The sequence below is a fragment of the Mesoplodon bidens genome (assembly GCF_964165515.1).
Source record: "Mesoplodon bidens genome assembly, chromosome: 10".
NCBI lineage: Eukaryota > Metazoa > Chordata > Mammalia > Artiodactyla > Ziphiidae > Mesoplodon > Mesoplodon bidens.
The window spans coordinates 537,550-561,748 of record NC_138172.1 but is presented as its reverse complement, the minus strand read 5'-3'; the positions used below and the strand labels follow the sequence as shown (position 1 = coordinate 561,748).

Genomic DNA, 24,199 nt, shown 5'->3' with positions numbered 1-24,199 from the left:
CCTATTCTCATACCCGCAAATAGAGCCCAACAGCTTATGGGCTGCAGAGACAGCTCATAAGCACGAGCTCCTAAATGAAACAGGCCTGGAGTCGGGTGGTGCTGGGCTGTGCTCAGAGGAGTGGAAGAAGACCAAGAATAAACGAATAAACACACCAGAAATAAGTAAGGTACATTTAAAAAGATTGTCCTCTGGCCTGAGCAGCACCTGGCAGCCGCCCTCGGGGGTCACGGGGCCGTCTGCACAAGGAGGGACAGAGTCCGGCACGATTACTGGGGACATTTGCTGCTGCGTGGGGGGGAGTGACACCCCCTCACAACCACCGGGGGAGACGATTCCTGACATGTCACCGTTGGGGGCAGCGGTCAGTGCTGAAGGAACGGGAGCTGTCGTGACCACTATTATTACCACAAGTGATCTGCTGAGGAAATTAACCTACCGGCTTCTGGAACCACGGATTGGGAGCAAGCAGGGGGTCAGTGTTCACGGCAGCGGGACCCCAAGGCTGTAGGACCCCAAGGTGGCGGCAGCTGATGGGGGGCTCCAGGACCTGGACCCCCAGGCGCTCTGTTCTCCCAGGGAGCTGAGTCCACCAGCCACAGCCCTGGGGGCCGGCAGCTCCCGGCATGAGCTCCGGGCGCAGAGGGTAGAACGGCCCCAAGCCAGCGGCTGGCAGGCTGCAGGGGCGGCTCTTGTACCCCCACCAACCCCAAGCCTCGGGCTGGGGTGGCCCAGCCAGGTCACGCCCCTTCCCGCCACCCGTAGGCACCGTGGGGGGAGCAGGGGGGCATGGAGCCCAGGGCAGGCCCCACTGCCCTCCTTCTCTGACTCAGCACTGATGCCCGGTCTCCAGGGCCACGCCCAGGGCCCTCCGGTCCAGCCTGAGGCCCTCTGCTTCCCTCAGGGCCGCCCTTCTGGAAGATGCCACGCGGCCACTCCTCCCCGCCCGCTGATCCCGCTGAGGCCGCTCTGCTGAAGGGGTGAGGTTTTGCGCCTGAAGGAACCTCGACCCTCCTGCACAGAGCAGCCCTGCAGCTGCCTTTTCTTCCCCTTCGTCCTTTCACAGCCTTTTGTTTCCTTCCATCCGCCTGGAAACCTTATTTCTGCTGCTCAGGGGGAGCGTGTGGCGCAGGCTTATTCCAGCCCTGCGTTCAGATCTCGCACCTTGGAGGAGAGTGTGACAGCCAGCAGGTGCGCGTCACCTGGACTCACCGCGCACTGGGGCTCTGCCCATCCACCCACTCACACGCTCCTTCTGGCTGAAGCCACTTGAGTTACCGGTATTTTAGTCATCATGACCCTTTGCCCCCGAACACTTCAGCTGCTTCTCCCAAGAGCAAATTAATTCTGATATTCTGAGTAAACGGTAAACAACTACCACAGTCGGGACCCTTCACATCAATAGGATAATTTTCTAATATATAATCTGTATCTGACTGTTTCCAACTGCCCCAGGAAACCCCCCAATCCGGGACGCAGTAGAGCGTCACAGGTCGTGCCTGGCTGACATGGCCCTGCCCGCCCCTCAGTCTAACCTGCTCCCACCCTCCCTTGGCCTTTCAGGACACTGATATGTTTCACGAAGCCAGGACAGTTATTTCAGAGAATGTCCCTCAGTTCGAACAATTGTTTTGTCATGATTAGATTCAGGTTAAAATTCCTGGCAGAGGGCTTCCCTGATGGCGAAGTGGTTGAGAGTCTGCCTGCCGATGCAGGGGACACAGGTTCGTGCCCCTGTCCGGGAAGATCCCACATGCCGCGGAGCGGCTGGGCCCGTGAGCCATGGCCACTGAGCCTGCGCATCCAGAGCCTGTGCTCCGCGACGGGAGAGGCCACCACAGTGAGAGGCCCGTGTACCGCAAAAAAAACAAAAACAAATTCCTGGCGGAGAAACGGCAGAGGTGGGGCAGCCGTCCCTCAGTGTGTCCCACTGTTGAGATGGGGAGTTAGGGGGTGGCCGCTAGGCTGCTCTACTTTCCCGAGGGGCTGCAGCCATGCCCCCCATCGCCACGTCAGTGTATGAGGTCACGGGACACTCCTCCCCTGACCCTGGTGGAACTCTGTGGCTGCTGCAAAGTGACACCACGTGGCTCTGGAGGTGGGAACGTGAACACCTGGCACACTGGTGCCTCGCCCTCTGGGAGGAAGCCTGGAACAGCCCACCCGGAAGGGACATGTAAATGATTCAGCCAACGGTCCAGTGAAGCCCCAGCACAGCCACATCAACTGCCAGGGCTGGGGGGGAGAAGGTTCCAGATGGTTCCAGCCCCCAGCCACCATAGGGCCCCGGCAAGGCCCCTGACGTCAGGAAACAGAGCTGAGCTGTTCCTGTGTCCTGTCTGAGCCCCCGACTCTCAGAGCCCATGACCCTAACCAACAGCTGCTTGATGCCTCTGAATTTCGAGGTGATTTGCTATGTAGGAACGTAGTAGACCTGCGACTACACCCTTTCCCTCGACAACAACCACGTGGCCTGAAGAGTGATGCTGTAAGAGCACAATTACCCTACTTCCCAACAGTCACGGTTTTTGCCTGAATTGATTATTATTCCAACAGTGGCAAATGGGTGACTGTCTATCATTGTCTCCACATTTATTAGTTGTTGTTCCTTCGTAAAGACAGTTTTCCTCTCCTCTCCTCCTTTTGTTCCTGTATGTTTTTATGTCAGTTTGGACTTAGATTCTCTTTTTAAAAATCCAATGTGTTATAATCCACTTCTGTCATCACTACTGTGTCACGCAGACAGGGTGTCCCAACTCGGCTCGGGGGGCCTCTTGCAGGCCCTCTCCTGGGTCCCGTAGAGACTCACACGCCCTCACCACGCTCCGAACACTCCTCACTTTTTCACAAGATAAGCTGGTAGCCACCCCAATAGGTACGCAGCGATGTCTAACTGCACGTCTAATTTGCATATCCAATAGCTAATGATGGTAAATGTCTTCTCATGTGCTTATTTGCCATCTGTATATCCCCTTGGTGGATTTTTCTAATTGGATTGTTGGTTTTTATTTATTTATCTTTTGCTGGTGCATTGTGAGAGTATTTTCTATATTCTAGACACTAGTCCTTTGCTTGGTGTGTGGTTTGTAGATATTTTTTTCCCCGTCTGTAGCTCCTCTTTTCATCTTCCTCACAGGGCCTTCCACAGAACGAAAGTTTTTAATTTTGATGAGGTCCATTGTAACGTTTTTTCCTTTTATGGATCTTGCTTTTGGTGCTTTTAATCTCAGTACCAGCTGTTGTTAGTACACAGCAATCTGTAATGCAGTTGATTTTCATGTGTGGGTCTTGTGTCCGGTGACCTTGCTAAAAGCCTTTAGTAGTCCTAGGGTTTCCTTTTCTTTTTTCTTGGATTCCTTAGGCCGTCTCTGCAGATGATTGTATCATATGCAAACAGGGACAGTTTTACTTCTTCCTTTCTAACCCACAGCCTTTAATTTCTCTTTCTTCTCTTACTGCAGAGGCTAGTGTCTCACTGGTGGCATAACTCTAATCCTGCTTCAAGTGAAAGTGGTGACAGCCACCTTGTTGCCGTGGTGGGGCGGGGGGCATTCAGAATCTCATCCATATCTCTGGTGTCAGCTGGCGGTTTTGGTACATGCTTTTTAATAAGTTAAGGTAGTTCCCTTCTATTCCTGTTTTTCCAAGAGTTTTTATCATGAATGGGAGTAGATTTTTGTCAAATACTTCTCTGTATCAATTAGTATGATCATATGTTTTTTCCGTTACCATGTTGATATAACAGATTTCATTGATTTTCAGACACCGACCCAGCCTTGCACACCCAGAATAAACCCCACTTTACATAACATGGTGTATACACACATAGTGTATAATTCTTTTCATACATTGCTGAATTTGGTTTGCAAATATTTTGTTGAGGATTTTTGTGTCCAACTTCATGAGAGACATTGTAGTTTTCTCTTGTCTTTGGTTTGGTAACACTGCTTGTCTGACAAAGTATTGAATAATACTGGCCTCATAAAATGAGTTGGGAAGTTTCCCCTGAGCTTCTAGTTTCTAGACGAGATTGCATAAAATTGGTTTTAATTCTTCTTTAACTGTTTGGTAGAAATCTCCAGAGATACCGTTTGGGCCTCGAGATTTCTTCTCCTGGAATCTTAAAGAAATGAAGTCCATTTCTTCAGTGGTTACAGGACTATTCTGTTTATCAATTTCATCTTGGCTGAGTTTTAGCAGTTTGTGGTTTTCGAAGAATTGGTCCATTTCTTCTATGTTGTGGAATTTATGAGCATAAAGTGGTGTTACTTCATTCCCTCCCAGTGGCCATGGAATCTGTGGGGATACAACCTGCTTCACTGCTGATGGGGGTGACCTGTGTCTTCTCCATACCTTTGTCAGTCTTGCTGGAGGTTTATCAATTTTATCAAATTGTTCCGAGAACCAGCATTTTGTTTCATTAATTCTCTTCAGTGTTTTCCTATTATGATTATATTTTCTGTTCTTATCTCTTATTATTCCCTTCCTTCTGCTTGCTTTGGGTTTATTTTGCTGTTCTTTTTCTAATTTCTTGAGCTTTTAATTTGAAACTTTTCCTCTTTTCTAATATAGGGATTCACTGGTATAAATTTCCCATTCAACCCTGCTTAAGCTATATCCCATATATTTTGATATTGGTTTCTATTCTTTCAAATTTGTTAAGGTTATTTTTAGGGCCCAGGATATAGACTATCTTGGTCCCACAGGTGCTTAAAAAATATATGCAGTTTGTTATTGTTGGAGTATCCTTTATATGTCAGTTAGATCCTGCTGGTTGGTTGTGTCATTTAGACCCTTTATATCCTTGACAACCTTCTGTCTATCACGTCTATCAGTTGCTGAGAAAAGGGGATACTGAGGTCCCCAAACTATTATTTTAGGTTTGCGTGTTTCTTTCTGCCCAATAAGTTTTTGTTTCACATGTTTTAAGACTCTCTTCTTCGGTGCACACACTTTAGGATTACTATGCCTTCCTGGTAGACTGATCCTTTTATCATCATATAACACCCATCTTTGTGTCTAGTAATTTTCTTTGCTCTGAAGTACTTTATCTGATATTAATGACCACTCCTATGTTTTTCTGGATTGATGTTTACATGACATTTTTTTTCTTTTTTTTTTTTTTTTGTGTGGTACGCGGGCCTCTCACTGTTGTGGCCTCTACCGATGCGGAGCACAGGCTCCGGACGTGCAGGCTCAGCGGCCATGGCTCACGGGCCTAGCCGCTCCACGGCATGCGGGATCCTCCCGGACCGGGACACAGACCCGTGTCCCCTGCAACGGCAGGCGGACTCTCAACCACTGCGCCACCAGGGAAACCCGACACACCTTTTTTTCACCCTTTTACTTTCCATCTATGTCACCGTATTTGAATTTTCTTATAGACAGCAGAGTCATGTGTGTGCGTGTTTTTGTGGCAATCTCAGCCTTTTCACTGGTATATTTAGACCATTTACCTTTAAGGTGATTACTGACAGTTAGAGCTTAAGTCTTCCATCTTATTACATGTTTTCTGTTTGTTCCCTCTGTTCCTCCTCCATTTCTCTTTTCTTGTCTTCCTGTCAGTTAAACATTTCATCAGATTCCATGTTGATTTATTAATAGTGTGTCTGAGTCACTGCTTCACCTAACTTTCTCAGTGGCTGAACTGAGCATTACAATACACACATGTAATATACAACCTGCTGCTGCTGATGCTCTACCGCTCAGGGTCAAGTCTGCAAGCCTCACTTCCACTTAGGTTCCTCCAGCCTCTCTACTTTTTAAAGTCTACTTTGAGCATTTTTTGTACATGCATTTGCCTCATATCATACGATGTTATATTTTTTGTTTCAACAATCAAATATGATTTTAAAAATTCATGTGAAGAAGGATAATCTGTTGTATTTATCTGCATTTTTTATTTCTCCTTTGTTATTTCTTTCTTGTTCATATTCCCAAATTATTTCTTTTATCATTTCCTTCTGTTTGAATAACTTACTTTGCCATTCCTTACGGGTACACTGGGCAGCCACAAATTCTCTTAGCTCTCTGTAATCCGAGAACGTCTTCATTTCCTTTTCATTCCTAAAGGATAGTTTTGCTGGGTGTAGAATTCATGGTTAACAGACTTTTTCTTTCAAGACTCAGGAAATACGCCACTTCCTCTGGCCTCCATGATTTTAGATGAGATTCCACCATCAATCAAATTGGCATCACTGCATACCTAACATTGGTTTTCTCTGACTGCTTTCAAGTTTTGTCTTTAGTTTTCAGAAGTTTCATGATTGTGAGTCTAAGTATGGCTTCTTTGGGTTTATCTTTGGGATTTGCTCAGCATCTGGATTCAGAGCCTTTACTGAACTATTGTGTCCACTTGGTTCCTCCAAGGCACTGGGGCTCCTGCTGACCCTGCGGGGTTGCCTGAGGAGCAGGAGGGGCTTCCCCAGGCTGTGCTCCCTCACCAGCCACTTGTTGGGGAGGGGTCCCCCTGCCACTGTCAGGCATCTCTTGCCTACAGGACACAAGGAGCACTGCCCCAGCCACTTGTGGGTGGCACATCCCCTACCGGCCAGCAGCTCACCAATGATCTGGGTGGGAGCAAGGACCCTCTGGTCCACAAGACAAAGTGCTCTTCACAGGCCAGTGCTCCCTGGCTGCCCCCAGCCCTGCTGTGGCAGGATCCCCCTGGGGTGCTGTCGAGCCATTTGGGGTCTCGGGGGAAGAAGGGAGTCTCTGGCCCCAGGGATGAAGAACACTTGTTGGGGGTGCATGCCAGGGGCTCTCACCTGACCCCCAGTGTGGCTGGGGGGGCTCCGTCTCAATCTGGAGGACTGTGAGCCGACCTGCAAAGCCATCTGCCACCAGGCTGGGGCCGAAGACACTGGCCCTGGTTGCCTTCTGTCGCTGGGAGGGGGTTGTGAGCACCTGGGCCACCACGCTGTTCCTCCATCCCAGGGCCCCTCGCCAGCTCTTCCTCGCCCTTCCTTTCAGAGGCCTGTGGTGCCTCTCAACTTATTCCAGGGTCCCCAGCTGTGCTTGGTGGGGAGAGCAGGGAGAGGGGAGCCCACACATCTTCTCTCTGGAGGTCCCTCTCTGTGGGGCGGTATCTGTCTGATAGATGGCTGGGTTCATTTATTTCTGCTTGTATTAATTTTTAACACCATCTCTGTCGATTTAATTTTTAAATAAGCAAAACATTAACATGGTTCAAAAGTCAAACTATTTATAAAAAACATACTCAGAGACGTCCCACACCCTCCCTGTCTTGCCAGCCCATTCCCACTCCCAGCTGTAGGGAAAAATCTCATTAGTTTCTGGTTTATCCTTCTTGAGGTGCATTTCGAAAACTAAGGAGATTCGTACACTTGTCTTTTCTTCTCATTTCAACAGAGGCATGATTTTGGCCTCAGAACCTCAGTCAGCAGTTAATCATTCAGAGCCCAGCAGCTTAAAATCTTCATAATCTCTGTGTTTCCCTTTCAAAACCCCTTCAGATGCCTCTCTGATTCCATTTAAGCCCACTCCCTCCTTTCTGCTCAATCCCTCCGTCTGTTGAGTCATTTGTCTGCTTTCCGTCTTTAAATTTTACGGATCCAGTTTTTTCCAGACTTTCCTCATAGTTCCCATTCTTTCTTCCATCATTAACACATCTGAGAGGCGATCTAAAAGAAACAAGGCGCTGCCTTGATGGGACTTTGCAGTGAGACGATTTCTGTGAAGCGAATCCTGTTCCGCAGGAAGCCCCTTCGGCGCCCTGGGGAAGGGGAGGCACAGGAGAGGATCAGGAGCAGCCTGGACAGAGCCGCCTGTGTGCTCAAGGTCACGTGTGCAGGGGGAGAGAGGTGTTGTCAGCAACACTGCTGATGAAACGGGACGTTCACGACCGCACGTCAGCTGGCAGGGGCCCCTCTGCCTCACAGAGCCCCACAGTCCCAGCAGGTCGGCTCAGCCGCTGCTCACCAAACTCGCGCTTCACACCATCTCTCCCCCAAGCACCTACTGCGGCTTTATCGCTAGAGCTCCCCAGGCCCCTCCCAAACGCCCCACCCACAAGGTCAGCAACGCGGCTCCTGGGTCCAGGGGATACCGGAAACCTGATGGGAAGGGGTTCCACTCGGGACCACTGGCAGCCGGCGGTCCCATCGGCTTCTCAGCCAGACAACACGTGTTCCTGGGCGTCGACAGGGAAGTGGGCCATGGGAGCAGGTGCCACAGGGACGCCTGGGGCAGGTGTCCGCAGGTACCGCTGTTCTAGGCAAAGCTGCCAGCTGGTAACCAACAACCAGGTGCCGCAACGTCGTCTGTCTTAGTGACACCTGGCATTCTCGACAGAGGCCATGAGCACGTCCACAACACTTGCCAAGTGTGACACTCTGAACAAGAGATGGGACAGCCTGTCTTCCTCCTGGGAGGATGGCAGGAACCCGGCTCCACGGGGTCCACACGGACAGCCCTCATGGAGATAGTGATGGGCCGGAATCTTTACATCCCAAAACATTTCAAGTAAGACATGAAGTCCTTTCTTGAGCCATTTAACTCGGGTAAATAACCTAACCTCCCTCTGCTTGAGTTTAGAGGCTGGTATTGTGAGATCCTAAGAGCGCCAAGACCCCTCCAAACTGACTTTGGTGTATTTAAGAAGGCACTGGGTAAGAGGCCACCAAGAGCCCCAGAATCTTTACATTCCACACCCTTCCCACATGATCCCCAGGTTCCGAGTGTCCGGAATGGCCATGGCCTGGCCATGCACCTGCCCAGCCCCACGTCCGCCGTGTCTGGCGATGGGCCCGAGTTGCCGCTGACGGAGGTGGGAAGGCCTTCGCTCTGCAGGGACCTGTGGGCTGGCTTCGGGTGGGTAGGCACACAGGCCACAGCCCCAGAACCTGTGCTGGGCGTGTGTCCACAGAGGACCCTTCCCTCCCCTGCTTTCTCTGCTCTGGATTGGCAGGTTTGCTGCTGTATGTGTAAGAATCACTTCCCGACCTGGAGCTCAAGCTGGGGCAAGAGGCCGACCCCCATCAGAGGCTGGGGACACTGGGCTGGGCCAGCAGGTGGTGGACTGGAGTCTGAAGGGCGTGCAGGCCCCGACCAGGTGACGTTCAGGGCCGGGTGAGGAAGCACAGTGCAGACGAGGCAACGAGAAACCTGGACGGGACGGAGGGACGGCCACTAAGGCCTGGAGGCCATCAGGGACGATGCCCTCGTGTGGGTGACGGATGACGGAGATGCGGATGCAGAGGAGGGGACAGTTTTAACCATCGGGAAGTGTGGGGATGGACGGAGTGTAGGAAACACACAGACAGGGCGAGGAAAGAGCCCAGAAGACCTTGGTCTTCCCAGCTTGGGGGAGAGCTCACAGGAAGACGGTCCATGTGGAGACGTGAGCCCTGCATACAGAGCCGCCGCGGTGGCCTCACATGGCCCTCACACCCGCCACCGCCTCGCATGCCTGGCCATTCTATACGCTGGGCCACTGCACCGTCCCTGCCACACGGCTCTGCGACCGCTTCCTTCTGACTCAGTGACCACTCTCCTTCCTAAGGCTCCCCCCAGCTCGACTGCACTGTGACCACCATCACTGACCCTGAGGGAAGGACGAGGTGCAGGCAGACCCTCTACTACAGCAGGTGTAACACCAACCTGGGCACCTAGTGCCACGGGCTGCCTTGAGGGGACAGCTCCTTGGACAGTCACCTCCAAGTGCAGGACGTGGCATCAGACCATCTAGGAGGATGCGGTCTGCATGCAGGATAGGCAGGGCCACGTGGCCACTTCCTTTCTGGAGCATATCTGCCTGCCCATTAAAAAGATAAGTCCCCTGGGCTTCCCTGGTGGCGCAGTGGTTGAGAGTCCGCCTGCCGATGCAGGGGACATGGGTTCGTGCCCCGGTCCGGGAAGATCCCACATGCCACGGAGCGGCTGGGCCCGTGAGCCATGGCCGTTGGGCCTGCACGTCCAGAGCCTGTGCTCCGCAACGGGAGAGGCCACAACAGTGGGAGGCCCGCGTACCGCAAAAAAAAAAAAAAAAAAAAAAAGATAAGTTCCAGCGTGAACAGGGAGCCTGGACTAGGATTCTGAAGTCAGCCAGCCCCAGACGTACATCCCACGTCCACCACTTAGGAGGCCGTGGGGCCATGTGCAAGCTGCACGTGGTCCCTGAGACGCAGCAGGAAGAGCCACATCCACACACGGGGCCTGTAGGAGGCAGACAAAGCCTTGGGAGGTGCCTGCCCCCCGGGCACAGGTAGCAGCTGTGCGTGGGCACTGAAAAGCCAGGGTGAGAGCAGTGCCAGTGGCTGGGGACCGACTGCAGCGGCCGGCAAGGACACCAGACACCTCCACGGCAGGAGGACAGCTTAAGTGGTAAGGTCTTTAAAAACACTCTTCCGAGAAATACAATCACAACCGATCTTGATATGAGACCCGGGATGGAGAGCCGGCCTCAGCCCAGTGTACCTGTGCAGGTGATCTCCCGGGAAGGAAACAAAGGTGACCTCTGCCCTGTGCTCCCCACAGGGCACAGGGGCCATGGGACAGATGGCCAGGGCTGGGGAGAAGGGCCAGGAGGTCTGAGACCCCAGCAGGCTGAGCTGCTGGAAAATGCCGAGCACAAAGACAGGGCTTTAAAATTTGATTAGGAGAGACGGGGACCAGAAGGACAGGCCTATGCTGGTGAGAACGTGTGCAGTCAGCAGAGGGCGGAGAGAAAGAGCCCCTGAACTCCCAGCCTCCACCCAGGAGACAGAAAAGAGTGAATCCAACACGGATACCTGGGGTCGGCTGCAGACAGCATCGGCAAGCTAGATGAATTCACGTCCCCACCCAGGCGAGTCACGCAAGCTCTGAATTCCCTGATGGAGACTCTTGTTGCTCTGGCAACTCAGAATTCAGAGAAAATGGGAAGATATCAGACAAGACCATGTCCACTTTAGCAAAGGGAGAAAAGGTGGATTTGGGGAATCGTAAGTTTGGTGACCAGTCACACCCCCGACAGGATTCTATCGTCTGAGTCCTTAGAAACAGAAGTGCCGGCAACCAGGGTGGCCACAGATGGAACACGGGTCAGGCTGACCCACTTCCCCACTTCTGTGTTAAGTGTCAGGGACACGGCCCAGGTCCTTCTAGGTCTAAGAGCATAGCACTCACCACTGTACCAGTTGACTCTCAAACCACTGAGCTGCCTTAGGGCCACTTTCCTACACGTGAAAAGAATCGGGATTGGATCAAGGGTCCTCCTGTCTCACCTTATGGGAGGCGGTGGTCCCACCAGCCCAGGTATAAGCAGCCCATTCTTGCTAAGAAAGGCCGGGCCTCAGGGCATAGGTCTGCTCAGCTCCAGGGTCCCTGGGGGACAGCTTCCCAAGGCGGCCTGGCCAGGCGGCCCCCTGGGAGCACAGGCGGAACCACCACCCTTGGTACCCATCCTTCCCACGGCGGCCGCTCCACTGAGTGTGTGACAGGGTCGCCTTGGGCTGTAACTCATTTCCCCGGAGCGTGAGGCTGGGCCCTCTTCCTGCACCCCTGACCAGCAGCCACCTTCTCTCGTGAAGTGGACTTCCCTGAACATACGCCCCTTCCTTGGATCCTTAAGCAGCTCCTGTTTTCCTGGAGAGGCTCAGGGACTCCAGGCGGGGCTGCTTCGTGCTGCACTGAGAAGGCTGCAGGCCTGGCAGGATCAAGGCACGGCCGCTCGTTAGGAAAAGCAAGCCCAAGCAGAAAAAAACGGAAACCAGGAGAAGCACTAACTGCTCACAGGCAGAGGCTGGGATGGCGGGGAGTGGGGGCACCTCTTGGGGAAAGAGCCCGAAATCCAGGAAGAACACACGTTTCCAAGGTCCTCCCTTTCTCCCTGCCTCACTCTTTGAAACTAGACCCCAAAAGTGCCCTCTCCACTTGCAGCTGCTGAGTTTGGAAAAGTAAGACCATACTGATGGAGCTGGCAGGCCCACTGGTCACAGGAGGGTCTCAGGCGTTCCTCGTCCGGGGCCCAAGCCCTCAGCATCCCCTCCCCTCCCACCCTGGACTGTGGGCTCCGTGTGGCAGGAAGCAGCACTGCCTGGCGCTGAACAGAGCCACACTAACGCGGGATGAACGGGTGGGTCCTCCAGGCACTCCGGGGGCTGCTTTATGCAAACAACCACGCGTCCCCCAGACAGCTGGCAGCTCGGGTTTGAAATTCCCATTTCAAAGATGAGGAAACTGAGGCTCTGGAATTTGGATAACTTGCTCCAAGTCCCAGGCTGCTGTGCTGCTGAGACAGAACCAGGGCTGAGCTCTGCTGGACCCCAGAGCCGCCCGCCCCACCTGCCTGGCCCTGGGCCCAGCGAGGCCTGGAGAAGAGGCCATCCCTGGAGATGAGACTGCCTCAGACACACCCGCTGCTGCTGGAGCGCGGCCTGCAGTCTGCAGGGGAGAGAACACGGAGAGGACGGCGGAGCTGGTGTCCAGCCACCCACCGCTAGTGTACGCTGCCCTCTGCCTCCCGCCTGAACGGACGTCACACCAGCTTTGCTTCCTGGGCCGAGACCCTGGCGAGGCCGCTGTGAACGCAGCAGCTCACCTCTCTCCGCGGGAGAAGGAAAACCCTCCTCACTCCAGCCTGGCAGCCTGGGCACCAGGAGCAACTGCTCAGAAAGATCAGGAGGCACAGGCGCCCCAAACAAATGCTCCCCTCACTCAGGAATAACCGTCACGGGCACAGAAGGGTCACGAAGTCCCCGGCCCTGAACACTGGTCTGGACTCCGCGGGCTCTCCTGCCCGTCGACGCCGATCACATGGCCGGGTCCAGACGGCGTCCAAAGGGCAACGGGCCTCTGCGCCTCCCGCCCTGACCTTCCCCACCCCGACTGGCTCCCAGCTGTTGAGGGGTCGAGGATGATCCAGCCACTGTTCCAAGTCTGCCCCAAACAGCTCTCCACCATCAATTTCCAAGCGTAAAAGGAAACCAAAAAAAAAAAAAAAACAAACAGAAAAAGGAGCTTGATGATTGGAAGGTGCAGAAGCTGAAGATGTCAAAGTCTGAGCGTTCAAAACCTGAGGCAGGACTGACATGAAAATACAACAGCAACCGCAGCTGGAGGAGAGTCCCCGTGGTCCCAGCCATTACAGGAACAGACCTGTCCCAGGAGAAGGCCCACTAGGCCTGCCCAGCCCCTCTCCCCCTCCACCCCACCTCCCTCCAGGGACCCCGCTCCTGTTTTGCAAAATGCTAGCGTTTAAGCATCTGCACACCTCTTCTGGAAGCTTTTAGTAACTGCTCACAACCATGTAGGCAAACCTCACTTAAAAGAAGGGACCCATCTGCCTATGTAAGGAGTCTGGACCTGACCTAGGATGAGCGGGAGGACGGTGAGAAAGAAGCAGAGCCCGGGCTGTAAGGCAGAGAACCAGCGGACAGTCACCGTCCATGCTGCACACCTCACACGCCTGGTGTCCCCCAGACACCAACGGGTGACCCCCTTCCGTCCCCACGGACAGGCTCCAGTGCACGTGCCGGCCATCCAGCCTGCAAGACACCGCCAACCTCAAAGCTCCAAACCGAGACGAGGGACTCCAGGACCCGCGGGGACAGCAGGCACTCGGTGGCTTGGCCACGGTCTCAGGCATAGGAAGAGCCACGTGTTAACCTGCCAACCATCACCTCCCACGTTTTCAGGGTCTCTTCGAAAACTCCTTCATAATCAACAAACTAAGCCGCCCAAACAGGAAGCAAGTTACAAAGTTACCAAATGAATTTTCCTTGTTGCAGATTTGAAAACGGGCAGATGACGTGCCTCTGAAACTCGTTCGTTTCAAAGGCTCATCTTCAGAAAAGTAGAGACGGGCCCTCTGATCCCTGACCCCCAGGAGAAAATCAGTAAGGCGCTCGTGTATTTGTACCGCGACGGTCACACTATCACTACCTCTTCCCAGCGCACGGGGTCCGTTTCCTGAGCCCGCCCGGAGCTCGGGGCCCGGCCACCCTCCCGCCGGACCACTCACCTGCCTCTCCAGGCGCCTGAGCTGCTCCTTGTATGAGGCGTCGCGGCGTCTCAGTTCTGCCTCGCGGCTCTCCAGCTCCCCGGCCTGCAGGGAGAGCACAGTCCAGTTAGCCGGCGGCGACCTACGAGTGGAAGCCCACGCAGTGCCACGTCGCTACCGCCGTTAAGGGGGGACCGTGCAGCACTGACCAGGGCAAGCGTGTGCACACGCGCCCCACAGGCTCCAAAGGCAGGCAGGATGACAAGGGCCCCATCACAACGCAGGAACAGGTCGGCTCAGGTGACGGCCCGAAGCTCAAAGCCACGAGTGGAGCTGGGGTCGCGCCTGGGCGGAGAAGGGCCTGGACGGAAGCTGTGCAGCCTCAAGGCACACAGGCCAGGAGCTCTGCGCCGTCCCCATAGCACATGTGCCGCCGACTCACTCCCTGAGCTCTGAGCGGCACGGACGCCCAGATGTCCTCCTGCTGAGCGAACCACCTGTCTCCAAGGGCCAGGGAGCTGAAAGGTGAGCAGCCTTGGAATCCAGAATCCTAGGCCTCGCGGGACAGCTGCCCCTCAGCCTCCTGATGGGAGCAAACAGAACACTGGCGCACACGGCCGAGGACCCCCACAAGGTCACAGCAGGCTACCCGGGCCAGCCCCCTCCCCACCCTCAACCAGCCGGGGGTCCTTCAACAAGTCCCTGACCCCAAGCGCCAGCTCACGCGTGGCGACACATAAACACGGAATGACTCCCCCGACGGGCTGTGCAGAGGTCAAAGGAAATCCCGACGGCAAGGCCAGGGTCACATGAGGCCCACGCGCAACGATGCTGCATCAGACGAAGCAGGAATTCACGTCCTCCTCACGGGGAGGCCCATGTCCCCGGAGCCCTTGGGACCTCCCTCAGTCAGGGCCCCTGGCCTGCCTCTGCCTGAGATAAACGAGGGCTGGCCTGGCGCAGGGGCTGTAGAAAGTGCATACAATGCAAACGCCCGGTGTTGGCGCCTGGACCAGAGGCTGTGCCAGTGACGCAGGTTTGGCGGAGGGAGGTGCCCACTCTGCAGAGCGGCCACCATCCAGCCCTTGCCTGGCGCCTGGCAGGCAGGTGGCCCTCAGGTCAGAGCCAGATGTTAGCAGGTATTGCCACGTGAGACACACCTGTAAGGGGGCTGGGGCACTGGGGGTGAGGGGGAGCCCCTGTCCTCATGGAGCTTAGATCCCAGCAGAAGAGACAGAAAAATAGGACAACTGCAGATGGACACGGGCTGGGGAGCCACAGACGGACAGCTTGCAGGGTAGCGACTGTCGTTCTCCCTAAGACATTTCCCAGTCGGCCTTCTGGGGAAAAACACTGCATAAAGCACACTGTCTCCAACACAAAGGTGAAGTGTCACCATTATGCGTGCCCGCTCTCGGGTCACAGTCTTTGAAGGGGGAAGTGAAGGGAACTGTCAGATGAGCACGCTCGATGCACCTGCCCTGCTCCAAACACAAGGCAGATAAAACCACGGAGACACGGCTGAATTTGTTAACAAGATGCAAACGTCCAACAGAACAGACGGGCACAGAGGCAGGTGAGGCCAAAGCCACAGCCTTGGGCAGAGGTGGGCGTGGGGCCAGCTTCACCCCCGGAGCCCAGGGCTCCCCCAGAATAAGAAGCCAACCTGAAAATCCTGAGGACCCCATATCGGGCCGTGGTTCTCAATCTGCCAGAAGCTGAGTTCAGCCCAGAGGCCACAGCTCCAGCCCCGTGAACCCCAGGCCACAGCTGGGTGGCGCGGGGACTGGCTGGCACTTGGGGGCAGCTGTAGGCTGCCACGAAAATGCTCAGCAGGGAGACAAGGAAATAGGAGAGAAACAAAGCCAACAAGACAAAAACCAAAACTTGTGCTCAAAACAAGCCTGCAAACCAAACCCCAAACACGGGGAGGAAGCGTAAGCTTAGAAAGGCTGCCCATCAAACCAGCAGCTGATGCGAATTCACTCCAGACAAAATTCACATGATGGGACGTCATGACACAGTTTTTTAAAACTTTTTATTATGCAAAATTGTATTACTGTACTAAAATAATACTAAATAAACCCGGTTATTATAATATTAAAGTATATATTAAATAATATGAAATAAATATAAATTTATAATAAAATTTTTAAAAACCCAGATAGCCATCACTAAGCTTCAAAATGATAAACTAGGGACTTCCCTGGTGGTCCAGCAGTTAAGAATCCGCCTTCTAATGCAGGGGACATGGGTTCGATCCCTGGTTGGGGAACTAAGATCCCACGTGCCAGAGGGCAACTAAGCCTGCATGCTGCAACTACCGAGCCTGTGCACCACAACTAGAGAGAGAAGCCCACACACCAGAGTGAAAGATCCCACATGCTACAACAAAGATCCTGCAAGACTGCAACTAAGACCCGATGTAGCCAAAAATAAAATTAATTAATTAACTTTAAAAAAAGGAAATATTAAAAAATGATTAACGGAAATCCTGTTTCACCTACAGCGCCCACCCCTCCCTCCCCCCAGATTCCTTACAGCAGGTCATTTCATCTGCACGTACTTCAATATATTTCTCTAAAAGATAAAGACTTTTATTTTCCTAATCAGAACCAGTAGCATTGCATACCAAAAAAATGAATTCCTTAACATCATCAAATATTCAGCCAGCCTTCAAATTTCCAATTGATAAAGGATTTTAAACATGTAAGTTTAAGGTGCTCAAAAAGATAAATGAACTTCTGATTAAAAAAGAAGAAATGAACCTGAAACTGGCAAGCCCCCAAGTAGGTAAATATTATAAATGTAAATTCCTTCAAGGAACTAGGAATCAAATGGATGAGACAAGCCCCACGCTGAGGGCAGTTAGGGGGAAATTAGGAAATGGGGACGCAGTAGAGAGATTTGGTCCTGCAACGGGGACAAGGACGCACAGCAACAGAGGAGCCAGAAAACTCGAGGGCAGAGCACGGGCCGGAGTCCAGCTGCCTGTGGCTGCTCGGGGGACGGGGACGCACAGGGAGGGTGGAGGGAGGAGGGGGAGGTCCGAGCAGAGGAGGCGGGGGCCGGAGGAGAATGAGGGGAGGAGAGGACGGAACAGAAAAGACCAGGCAAGGCTGCAGGGATCAGCATAAGGAATCAGGGATCACAGCTTTTGAGACGGTCCCCCAGGATCCCACGTCCCCGAGCTTGGGCCCTGGAGTGACACCCAAATCCTGATGAGCAGCTATGACTGGAGCGAGAGGGGGCAGTTCCAGGGGCAAAGGTCGTGCTTTCGGTCTGGCGCCCACCTGCTTGTCCACACCCATGGAGCCAGCTTCCCTGGTGTTGTGGGCTGCCCTCCGGAGATGCCCCTGTGGCACGGGGCCTCAGCCCAATGGCCCGAGGGCCTTGGGACGGGACCGCAGGCGTGAGAAGCCAGGAGCAGAGGCCCAGCCAAGCCCAGTCCCAGCCCCAAGGACCCGTGAGGTGTCCGCGGACACCGTGAGGTCATATATGGTTACTGCTTTAAACCACTAAATGCGTAACTTGTTATTTAGCAACAGATAATGAATATAGACCACGAACCAAATAACCTCAGCCTTAAAGGAAAAAGATCACCACTTTGGGTAAAAGAAAGAAAAAGGAAATCCAACTGTATGCCACTTACAAGGGACCCAGCCCCCACACTAAGGGTCTCACAGAACAAAGGAAAGCCCTCCCCTGGCACAAATACATACTGCAGTGCCCACTGTTCTATCTTGTTTACCCAAAAGGTTCAGCATTCAATCAAACATTTAAACACACACACACACACACACACACACAAAGAAGATAAAGATGTACCATAGAGAGGAAATACTCAATAGGGCCAGATGCAACCATGGCCCGGAGTTAGCCCAGAGGGACTTCAAAGTCACCAGGGTTACCACGGCGGAGACTCTAGCAGGAAACGGTGGGCACCGCGTGGGAAGTCGTGGAGACTTCCTGCAGGAGGACAGGAACCCTCCAGTCCCCACTACTCCTGAGGAGACGCCAGCCGCTAGTCTCACAGAGAGTCCCTTGCATGTGATGAGTGGCTTCTCCTGCTGGTTTCAAGACTCTCTCTTTGACTGTGGCCTCTGACAGTCTGGCTGCGACGTGTCTCAGTGTGGGTGTCCTGAGATCTCCCCGTGCACAGCCCTAGCCAGAATGCGGCCTCCAGCTGCCCAGCAAAACGTCGGAGCCTTTCAAAGCCTCCCATATGCCTCTTTTCTGTAGCTCTGCTTGCCTGGCGTTTGGGTTACCCCACTGTTTGCACCCCACTGTCCTCCACCCGTTCAACAATGGCCTCTGATGGTTTACGACAAACGACCCCAGGGCATCCCTGAGTCACGTGAAATGAAGTCAGCCTTGCGAGTGGGGTCCTCCAGGGAACCCCTAGACAGGAAGAAGAATGACGACCTCTGGGAACGGGGCTCTGAAGGACTCCAATCCTTTTCCACCCTGTGCACTGGCTGCCAGGCTGCAGGGCTGTACCAAGATTGTGTCTGCTGGCTTTCAAGGTTACTGCTTAGGTTGGGAAGAGGAAGATGGGAATAAGGACAATTTGAAATGCCACACACCTCACTCTCCTTACTGAGATTCACCCATTTTTCCTGCACAAATGCCCCTGGAGGGCCACAAGTCTTTGGTTAAGTTTCAGTTCTGAAAAAAGAGGCTCTGTCCATTTTCCTTGCTTTTATGGAAGAGAGGGTCTTCAGAGGCCCCTCCTCCACCTTCACTGACACCACCCAAACTAGAACAGAACCAAACAAAAACGCAAGAAATCGTGGGCTCATTAGCCAACTGCACAGAGCAGAGGAAAGAATCAATGAACTTGGAAACAAATGATTAGAGATTATTCCAATAGAAGCCCAAGCAGACGAAGCATGAAAAACAGAATGAAACAGGGCCCCCAAGATCTACAGGACAATATTAAATGACAGAGCATACCTTTAATTGAAGTCCTAGGAGGAAAAGAGAAAGATGAGGCAAAAAAAAGGGAAGAGATAAAGGCCAAGGATATTCCAAAATTAATTAAAGACCACAAATATTTCAGAGAAGCTCAGAAAAATCCCAAGCAGCGTGCTTTTGTGAAGTTCTTAAATAATTCCTGAAGTAACAGAATACATCTTGAGCATAGATTTTTTAAAAAGTAATTTCCAGAATAACGACTAAAAATGTAACCAAAGAAGGCACAAATAAAAAGCCTGTAGAGGAGATAAAACGAAATTCTAAAATGTACTGATTTATCTCCACCCTCTCCCTCAAAAAAAACTACAAGAAAGCAGCAACAGAGGAACAAGAACAGATGCAACAAACAAATCAAATAACAAATGGTTGGTTTAAATGCGCTCATACAAATAATGATATTAAATATAAACAGACTTACCCCTATATTAGTTCCCTTTTGCTGTTGTAAGAACTTACCAAAAACTTAGTGGCTTAAAGTACTACACATTTATTCTCTTACAGTTCTAGAGGCCAGAAGTCTCGAATGGGCCTTATTTGGCTACGAGTGTGGTGTCAGCAGGGCTGTCTCCTTCTGGAAGCTCTGGAAAAGAACCCGTTTTCCTGCCCTTCCCAGCATCTCGGGGTCACCTGCATTTCTTGGCTCATGGCCCCAGGTCTCCCTGCCCTCTGCTACTGTTATCACGTCTCCTCCTCTGACTCTCCTGTCTCCCTCTTTCCCTGATCATTCCCTGATTTCCCTTTCTCCTAATCTCCCTGACACTTGAGATCACACCAGGCATCCTTGGATAATACAGGAGAGCCTCCCCACCACATATTCTTAACTTAGTGACATCTGAAGAGCCCTGTTTACCATGCAAGAGAGTACATTCACAGGTCCTGGGGGTTGGGAGGTGGACGTCTCTGGGGGGCCGTTATTCTGCTTACCATACACACCAATGCAAAGGCAAAACCCCAGCTATATGTTATTGATAAAAAAATAATACAGGGCTTCCCTGGTGGCGCAGTGGTTGAGAGTCCGCCTGCCGATGCAGGGGACACGGGTTCGTGCCCCTATCCCGGAAGATCCCACATGCTGCGGAGCGGCTGGGCCCGCGAGCCATGGCCGCGGAGCCTGTGTGTCCGGAGCCTGTGCTCCGCAACGGGAGAGGCCACAGCAGTGAGAGGCCCGCGTACAGCAAAAAAAAAAAAAAAAAAAAATAATAATACAAACAGGTTTTAAAAAATGGGAAAAGGTTGGGCTTCCCTGGTGGCGTAGTGGTTGAGAGTCCGCCTGCCGATGCGGGGGACACGGGTTCGTGCCCCGGTCCGGGAAGATCCCACATGCCGCGGAGCAGCTGGGCCCGTGAGCCATGATGGCCGCTGAGCCTGCGCATCGGGAGCCTGTGCTCCGCAACGGGAGAGGCCACAACAGTGAGAGGCCCGCATACCACAAAAACAAATAAATTTAAAAAAATTTTTTTAACTTTTGTGTTTCAAAGGACATCATCAAGAAAGTGAAAAGATACCCACAGAATGGGTGGAAATATTTGCAAATCATTTATCTCACAAGTGGCTTATACGCAGAACTCTTACGACTCAGAAATACGAAGGCAAGTAACCTAACTTAAAAGGGGCAAAGGATCTGAACAGACATTTCTTCAAAGAAGATATACAAATGGCCAATAAGCACATGGAAGGATGCTCAAACTCATCAGGGAAATACAAAGAGCTGCCAGTCGTACCCACTAGAACAGCTCTAGGCAAAAGGACAGACAACAGCCAGTGCTGACAAGGATGGAGCACCAGGAGCCCCTCCCACATGCTGCTGGGAATGTAAGATGGTGCAGCCACTGCGGAAAACAGTCCGGTAGAACCTCAAAAGGATCAAGGTAAGAGTCACCATACACGTGAATAATTCTACCAAGTAATAACAATACAAGAGAACTGAAAACTTAGGTCTAATAAGAACTTATTTATGAACGCTTTTATAAGCATTATTTATAATAACCAGACAGCAGAAACAACCCAAAGGTCACTGACTGATGCACAGAGAAAAAAAATGTGATCTATCCATACAATGGAGTATTATTTGGTCATAAAAGAGGAATAAAACACTGATACATGCTACAATATAGATGAACCTTGAAACTATTATGCCCAGTTTAAGAAGCCAGACATAAAGGCCATATATTATATAATTCTATTTCATGAAATGCCCAGAATAGGGAAATCCATAGGTACAGAAAATAGATGAATGGTTTCCAGGGGACAGGGCTGGGGAAATAGGGAATTACTGCTAATGGTAATGGTTTGGGGGGTGTGTGTGTGAAATGCTCTAGAATTAGCGGTGATTACTGCAATATTCAATGAATATGCTAAAAACAATAACTTGTATGCCTCAAAAGGGTAAATTTTATGATATGTGAATGATATCTACAACAAGCTGTCATTTTCTTAAGTGCTTCTAGAAGAAAACAGTAAACAATGAAAAATATCTTCATGACCATAGTATAAGCAAAGACGTTCTAAACAGGAAACAAAAAGAATTAAATGTAAAAGAAAAGAGTGACAGGGGCTTCCCTGGTGGCGCAGTGGTTGAGAGTCCGCCTGCCGATGCAGGGGACACGGGTTTGTGCCCCGGTCCGGGAAGATCCCACATGCCGTGGAGCGGCTGGGCCCGTGAGCCATGGCCGCTGAGCCTGCGCGTCCGGAGCCTGTGCTCCACAACGGGAGAGGCCACAACAGTGAGAGGCCCGCGTACCGCAAAAAAAAAAAAAAAAAAAAGAAAAGTGTGACAAATGGGACTTAACAAAAGAGATTATTAAGAGTGCACAGGCAGGCCCCAGGTTGGGAGAAGATATGTGCACTTTATATACTTTCAACAAGGGACTGGATTCAAAATATATAAAGAACTCCTACAAACTGATAGAAAAAAAACCCTAATTTTTTGTAATAAGTAAAAGATATGAACTGACATTTCACAAAAGAGGCTATCTAAATGGCCAATAAACATTTTAAAAGGTACTCAACCTCCACAAACATCAGGAAATGCAAAGCACAACCATTGCTTCTCCACCAGAATAGTTCAAACTAAAACAACTGACAGTAAGAAAGCGGGGGTGGGGTGGGACACTCGGAGGCGAGGGCTGAGGAACACAGACCGCGAAGGCACGGCCAGCCGGCCTCCATGCGACCCCGCCGGTCACTGCCTGGCTACAGGCCGCAGCCTGGGCGGGGGCACAGGGGCAGGCGAGCCCGTGTCGCTGCTGCCTGCGTGGCCTCTTCACGGGACGGACCTGAGGGGCGAGCATGTCTTGTTCTCTGCTGATCTCTGCAGCCCTGCGGCTGCCGGTGAAGCTGAAACCGCCCTCAAGGAGCACACAAAGCCGCCCTCAGGCAGCACCCTTTGGCCTCAGACAGTGGACCAGGGAAGCCAAGCTGCCCAGGAACAGGCCTGGCCTGTTCTCAGACAATGGCTCAGAGATCACCCTCTGGGCAGCTGTCGAAGTCCAGACCCACGTACCCATACCTGATCTCAATGTGTTCTGGAAAAAGAGCCTAAACCCGGAGCCTGCAAGCCTACCTTCCCATTATGATGTGGTGGGGCAGGGTGGGGGGATGGGGTATGGCTCAGAGGACAGGCGGGCTTTACAGAAAGGGCTGAGCCAGCGGAAACGCAGGCTGAGAGGGACAGCAGAGCTGCCTGGACCACACCAGCAGCTGCAAGCTGACCTGCCAAACTGGACCTTAAAAAGCCATCCTCGCACCTGCCCGGCCTCCCCAGGGGCCTGGGAGCAGACACAACAGGTGTGCAGACCACAGCCCCACGGTCAGCATCCCAGTCTGCACTCACAGAGGCCTCCTCAGACCCACTGGCGATGCCGAGCCCGCTGCAGGAGGGCCAGGCTGTCACACAGAATGGATTCAGACAACAGGTAGGCACGGGGGACGGTGGGGCCAGGCCTCCGTCTGCTGCCCTCCCTCCCCGTCCAGGAAGCTGCAGGTCATGAGGCCTGCTGGCACGGAGCACTGAACAGCAATGGCCAATCTGCTCACATCTGCAGGCAGGAGAGTTCATCTTCCTAACTGGTGAGACGTGAAGGCCACCAGGTTGCCATGGTGACTTGTATCCGAGAACACTGGGCCCACATGGATAGGCTATCCCTTCATATGCCTTCGTTTTTTTCCTCTTAGAAACTACATTCAATATAGAGTCACAACCAGTACAGGTAATAAACATAGTAAAAGGCAGGCCGGCTGTGTCCGAGGGTACCGGTCACCTCTGCAAGACCCACGTGGAGTCTCCAGGGATGCACATGCCCTGGGCAGGCATCCACGGAGCCCGAGAGGGGTCGGCGTCAAATGCCCCAAAGCACCTATTCGCAGACAGGAGAAACTCGTCCGTGATCCCCATGGCAAAGGGCCTCCCACATGCACACGGCTCCAGGGGAGAAGATCCCTGAGTTAGGAGGGTCAGGTAAGGGCTCCATGGAAAACAAAAGAGGACCACAAGCTGGAAACCTGCCCTCTGCCAGCCGGGCTCCCCAGGCCGGTCCACCCATGCTGACATGGGTTAGGGTTAGCACCGGGCTCCGCAGGCCACCTGCTGGGCACGGGAAGCCCCGGTAGGAGGCAAACGGCCCAGGGACAGAGCCCAGGCCTGGCTGACCATCCTCAGCAGGCGCCACGGCTGCCTGGTGGCCCTGACCCGGCCCAGGCGAGGGGGCGTGCAGGGCGGGAGGGGCTGGATGCGGCCAGGCCGGGAGCCTCTCCTCTGCGAGCAGCACAGATGTGGAATCGCAGTCAGTTGACGGGGAGAGGAAGCCTGGGCTGTTTTTGGTAATTCTCAGTGCCCTAGAAGTGGCTTTCTGACATCTGCCTGAAAAGCTGTTCATTTAAAAAAAAAAAAAAAAAAGAAAGAAAAGAAAAGCCAGAGGAAAATCTATCTGGCAAAACCCCAAGGTACAGGGTTGCAAAGAGAAAACAGGACTGCTCTCAGCGGGCTCTGCTGCTCTGGCTTTCGCTCACTAACCCGGCAGGTAAGGGGGCTCGCGGGCGACCTGAGCTGGGGCACCGGGGTGGGTCCACCCCGGGGCTCCACGCAGCCGAGGCCACATGCCACCCGTCTGCTCCCCGGACAGAACTCAGGACCCAATCCCTTGGGCCCGCTTGCCACTCACCCTGTCAGGCTGAGAACCACTATTCATCCCTCAAGGGACTCAAGTCCCCTCCCCTCCCCCCTCAAGATAAGATGACTTCAAACCAAAGAACCCCCAACCTCTGCCTGAAAGAGGACATTGC

The 24,199-nt window shown here is 52.8% G+C and overlaps 1 protein-coding gene across 1 annotated transcript in view; it reads right to left on the bottom strand.

The window, feature by feature from the left end:
* CHCHD6 (coiled-coil-helix-coiled-coil-helix domain containing 6) overlaps positions 1 to 24,199 on the bottom strand; it is a 120,946-nt gene that overhangs the window by 32,746 nt on the left and 64,001 nt on the right. The window contains exon 5 of the mRNA XM_081247212.1: positions 13,964 to 14,047. Within this exon, the coding sequence (XP_081103338.1) occupies positions 13,964 to 14,047 (84 nt within the window). The remainder of the gene's footprint in view (positions 1 to 13,963; positions 14,048 to 24,199) is intronic.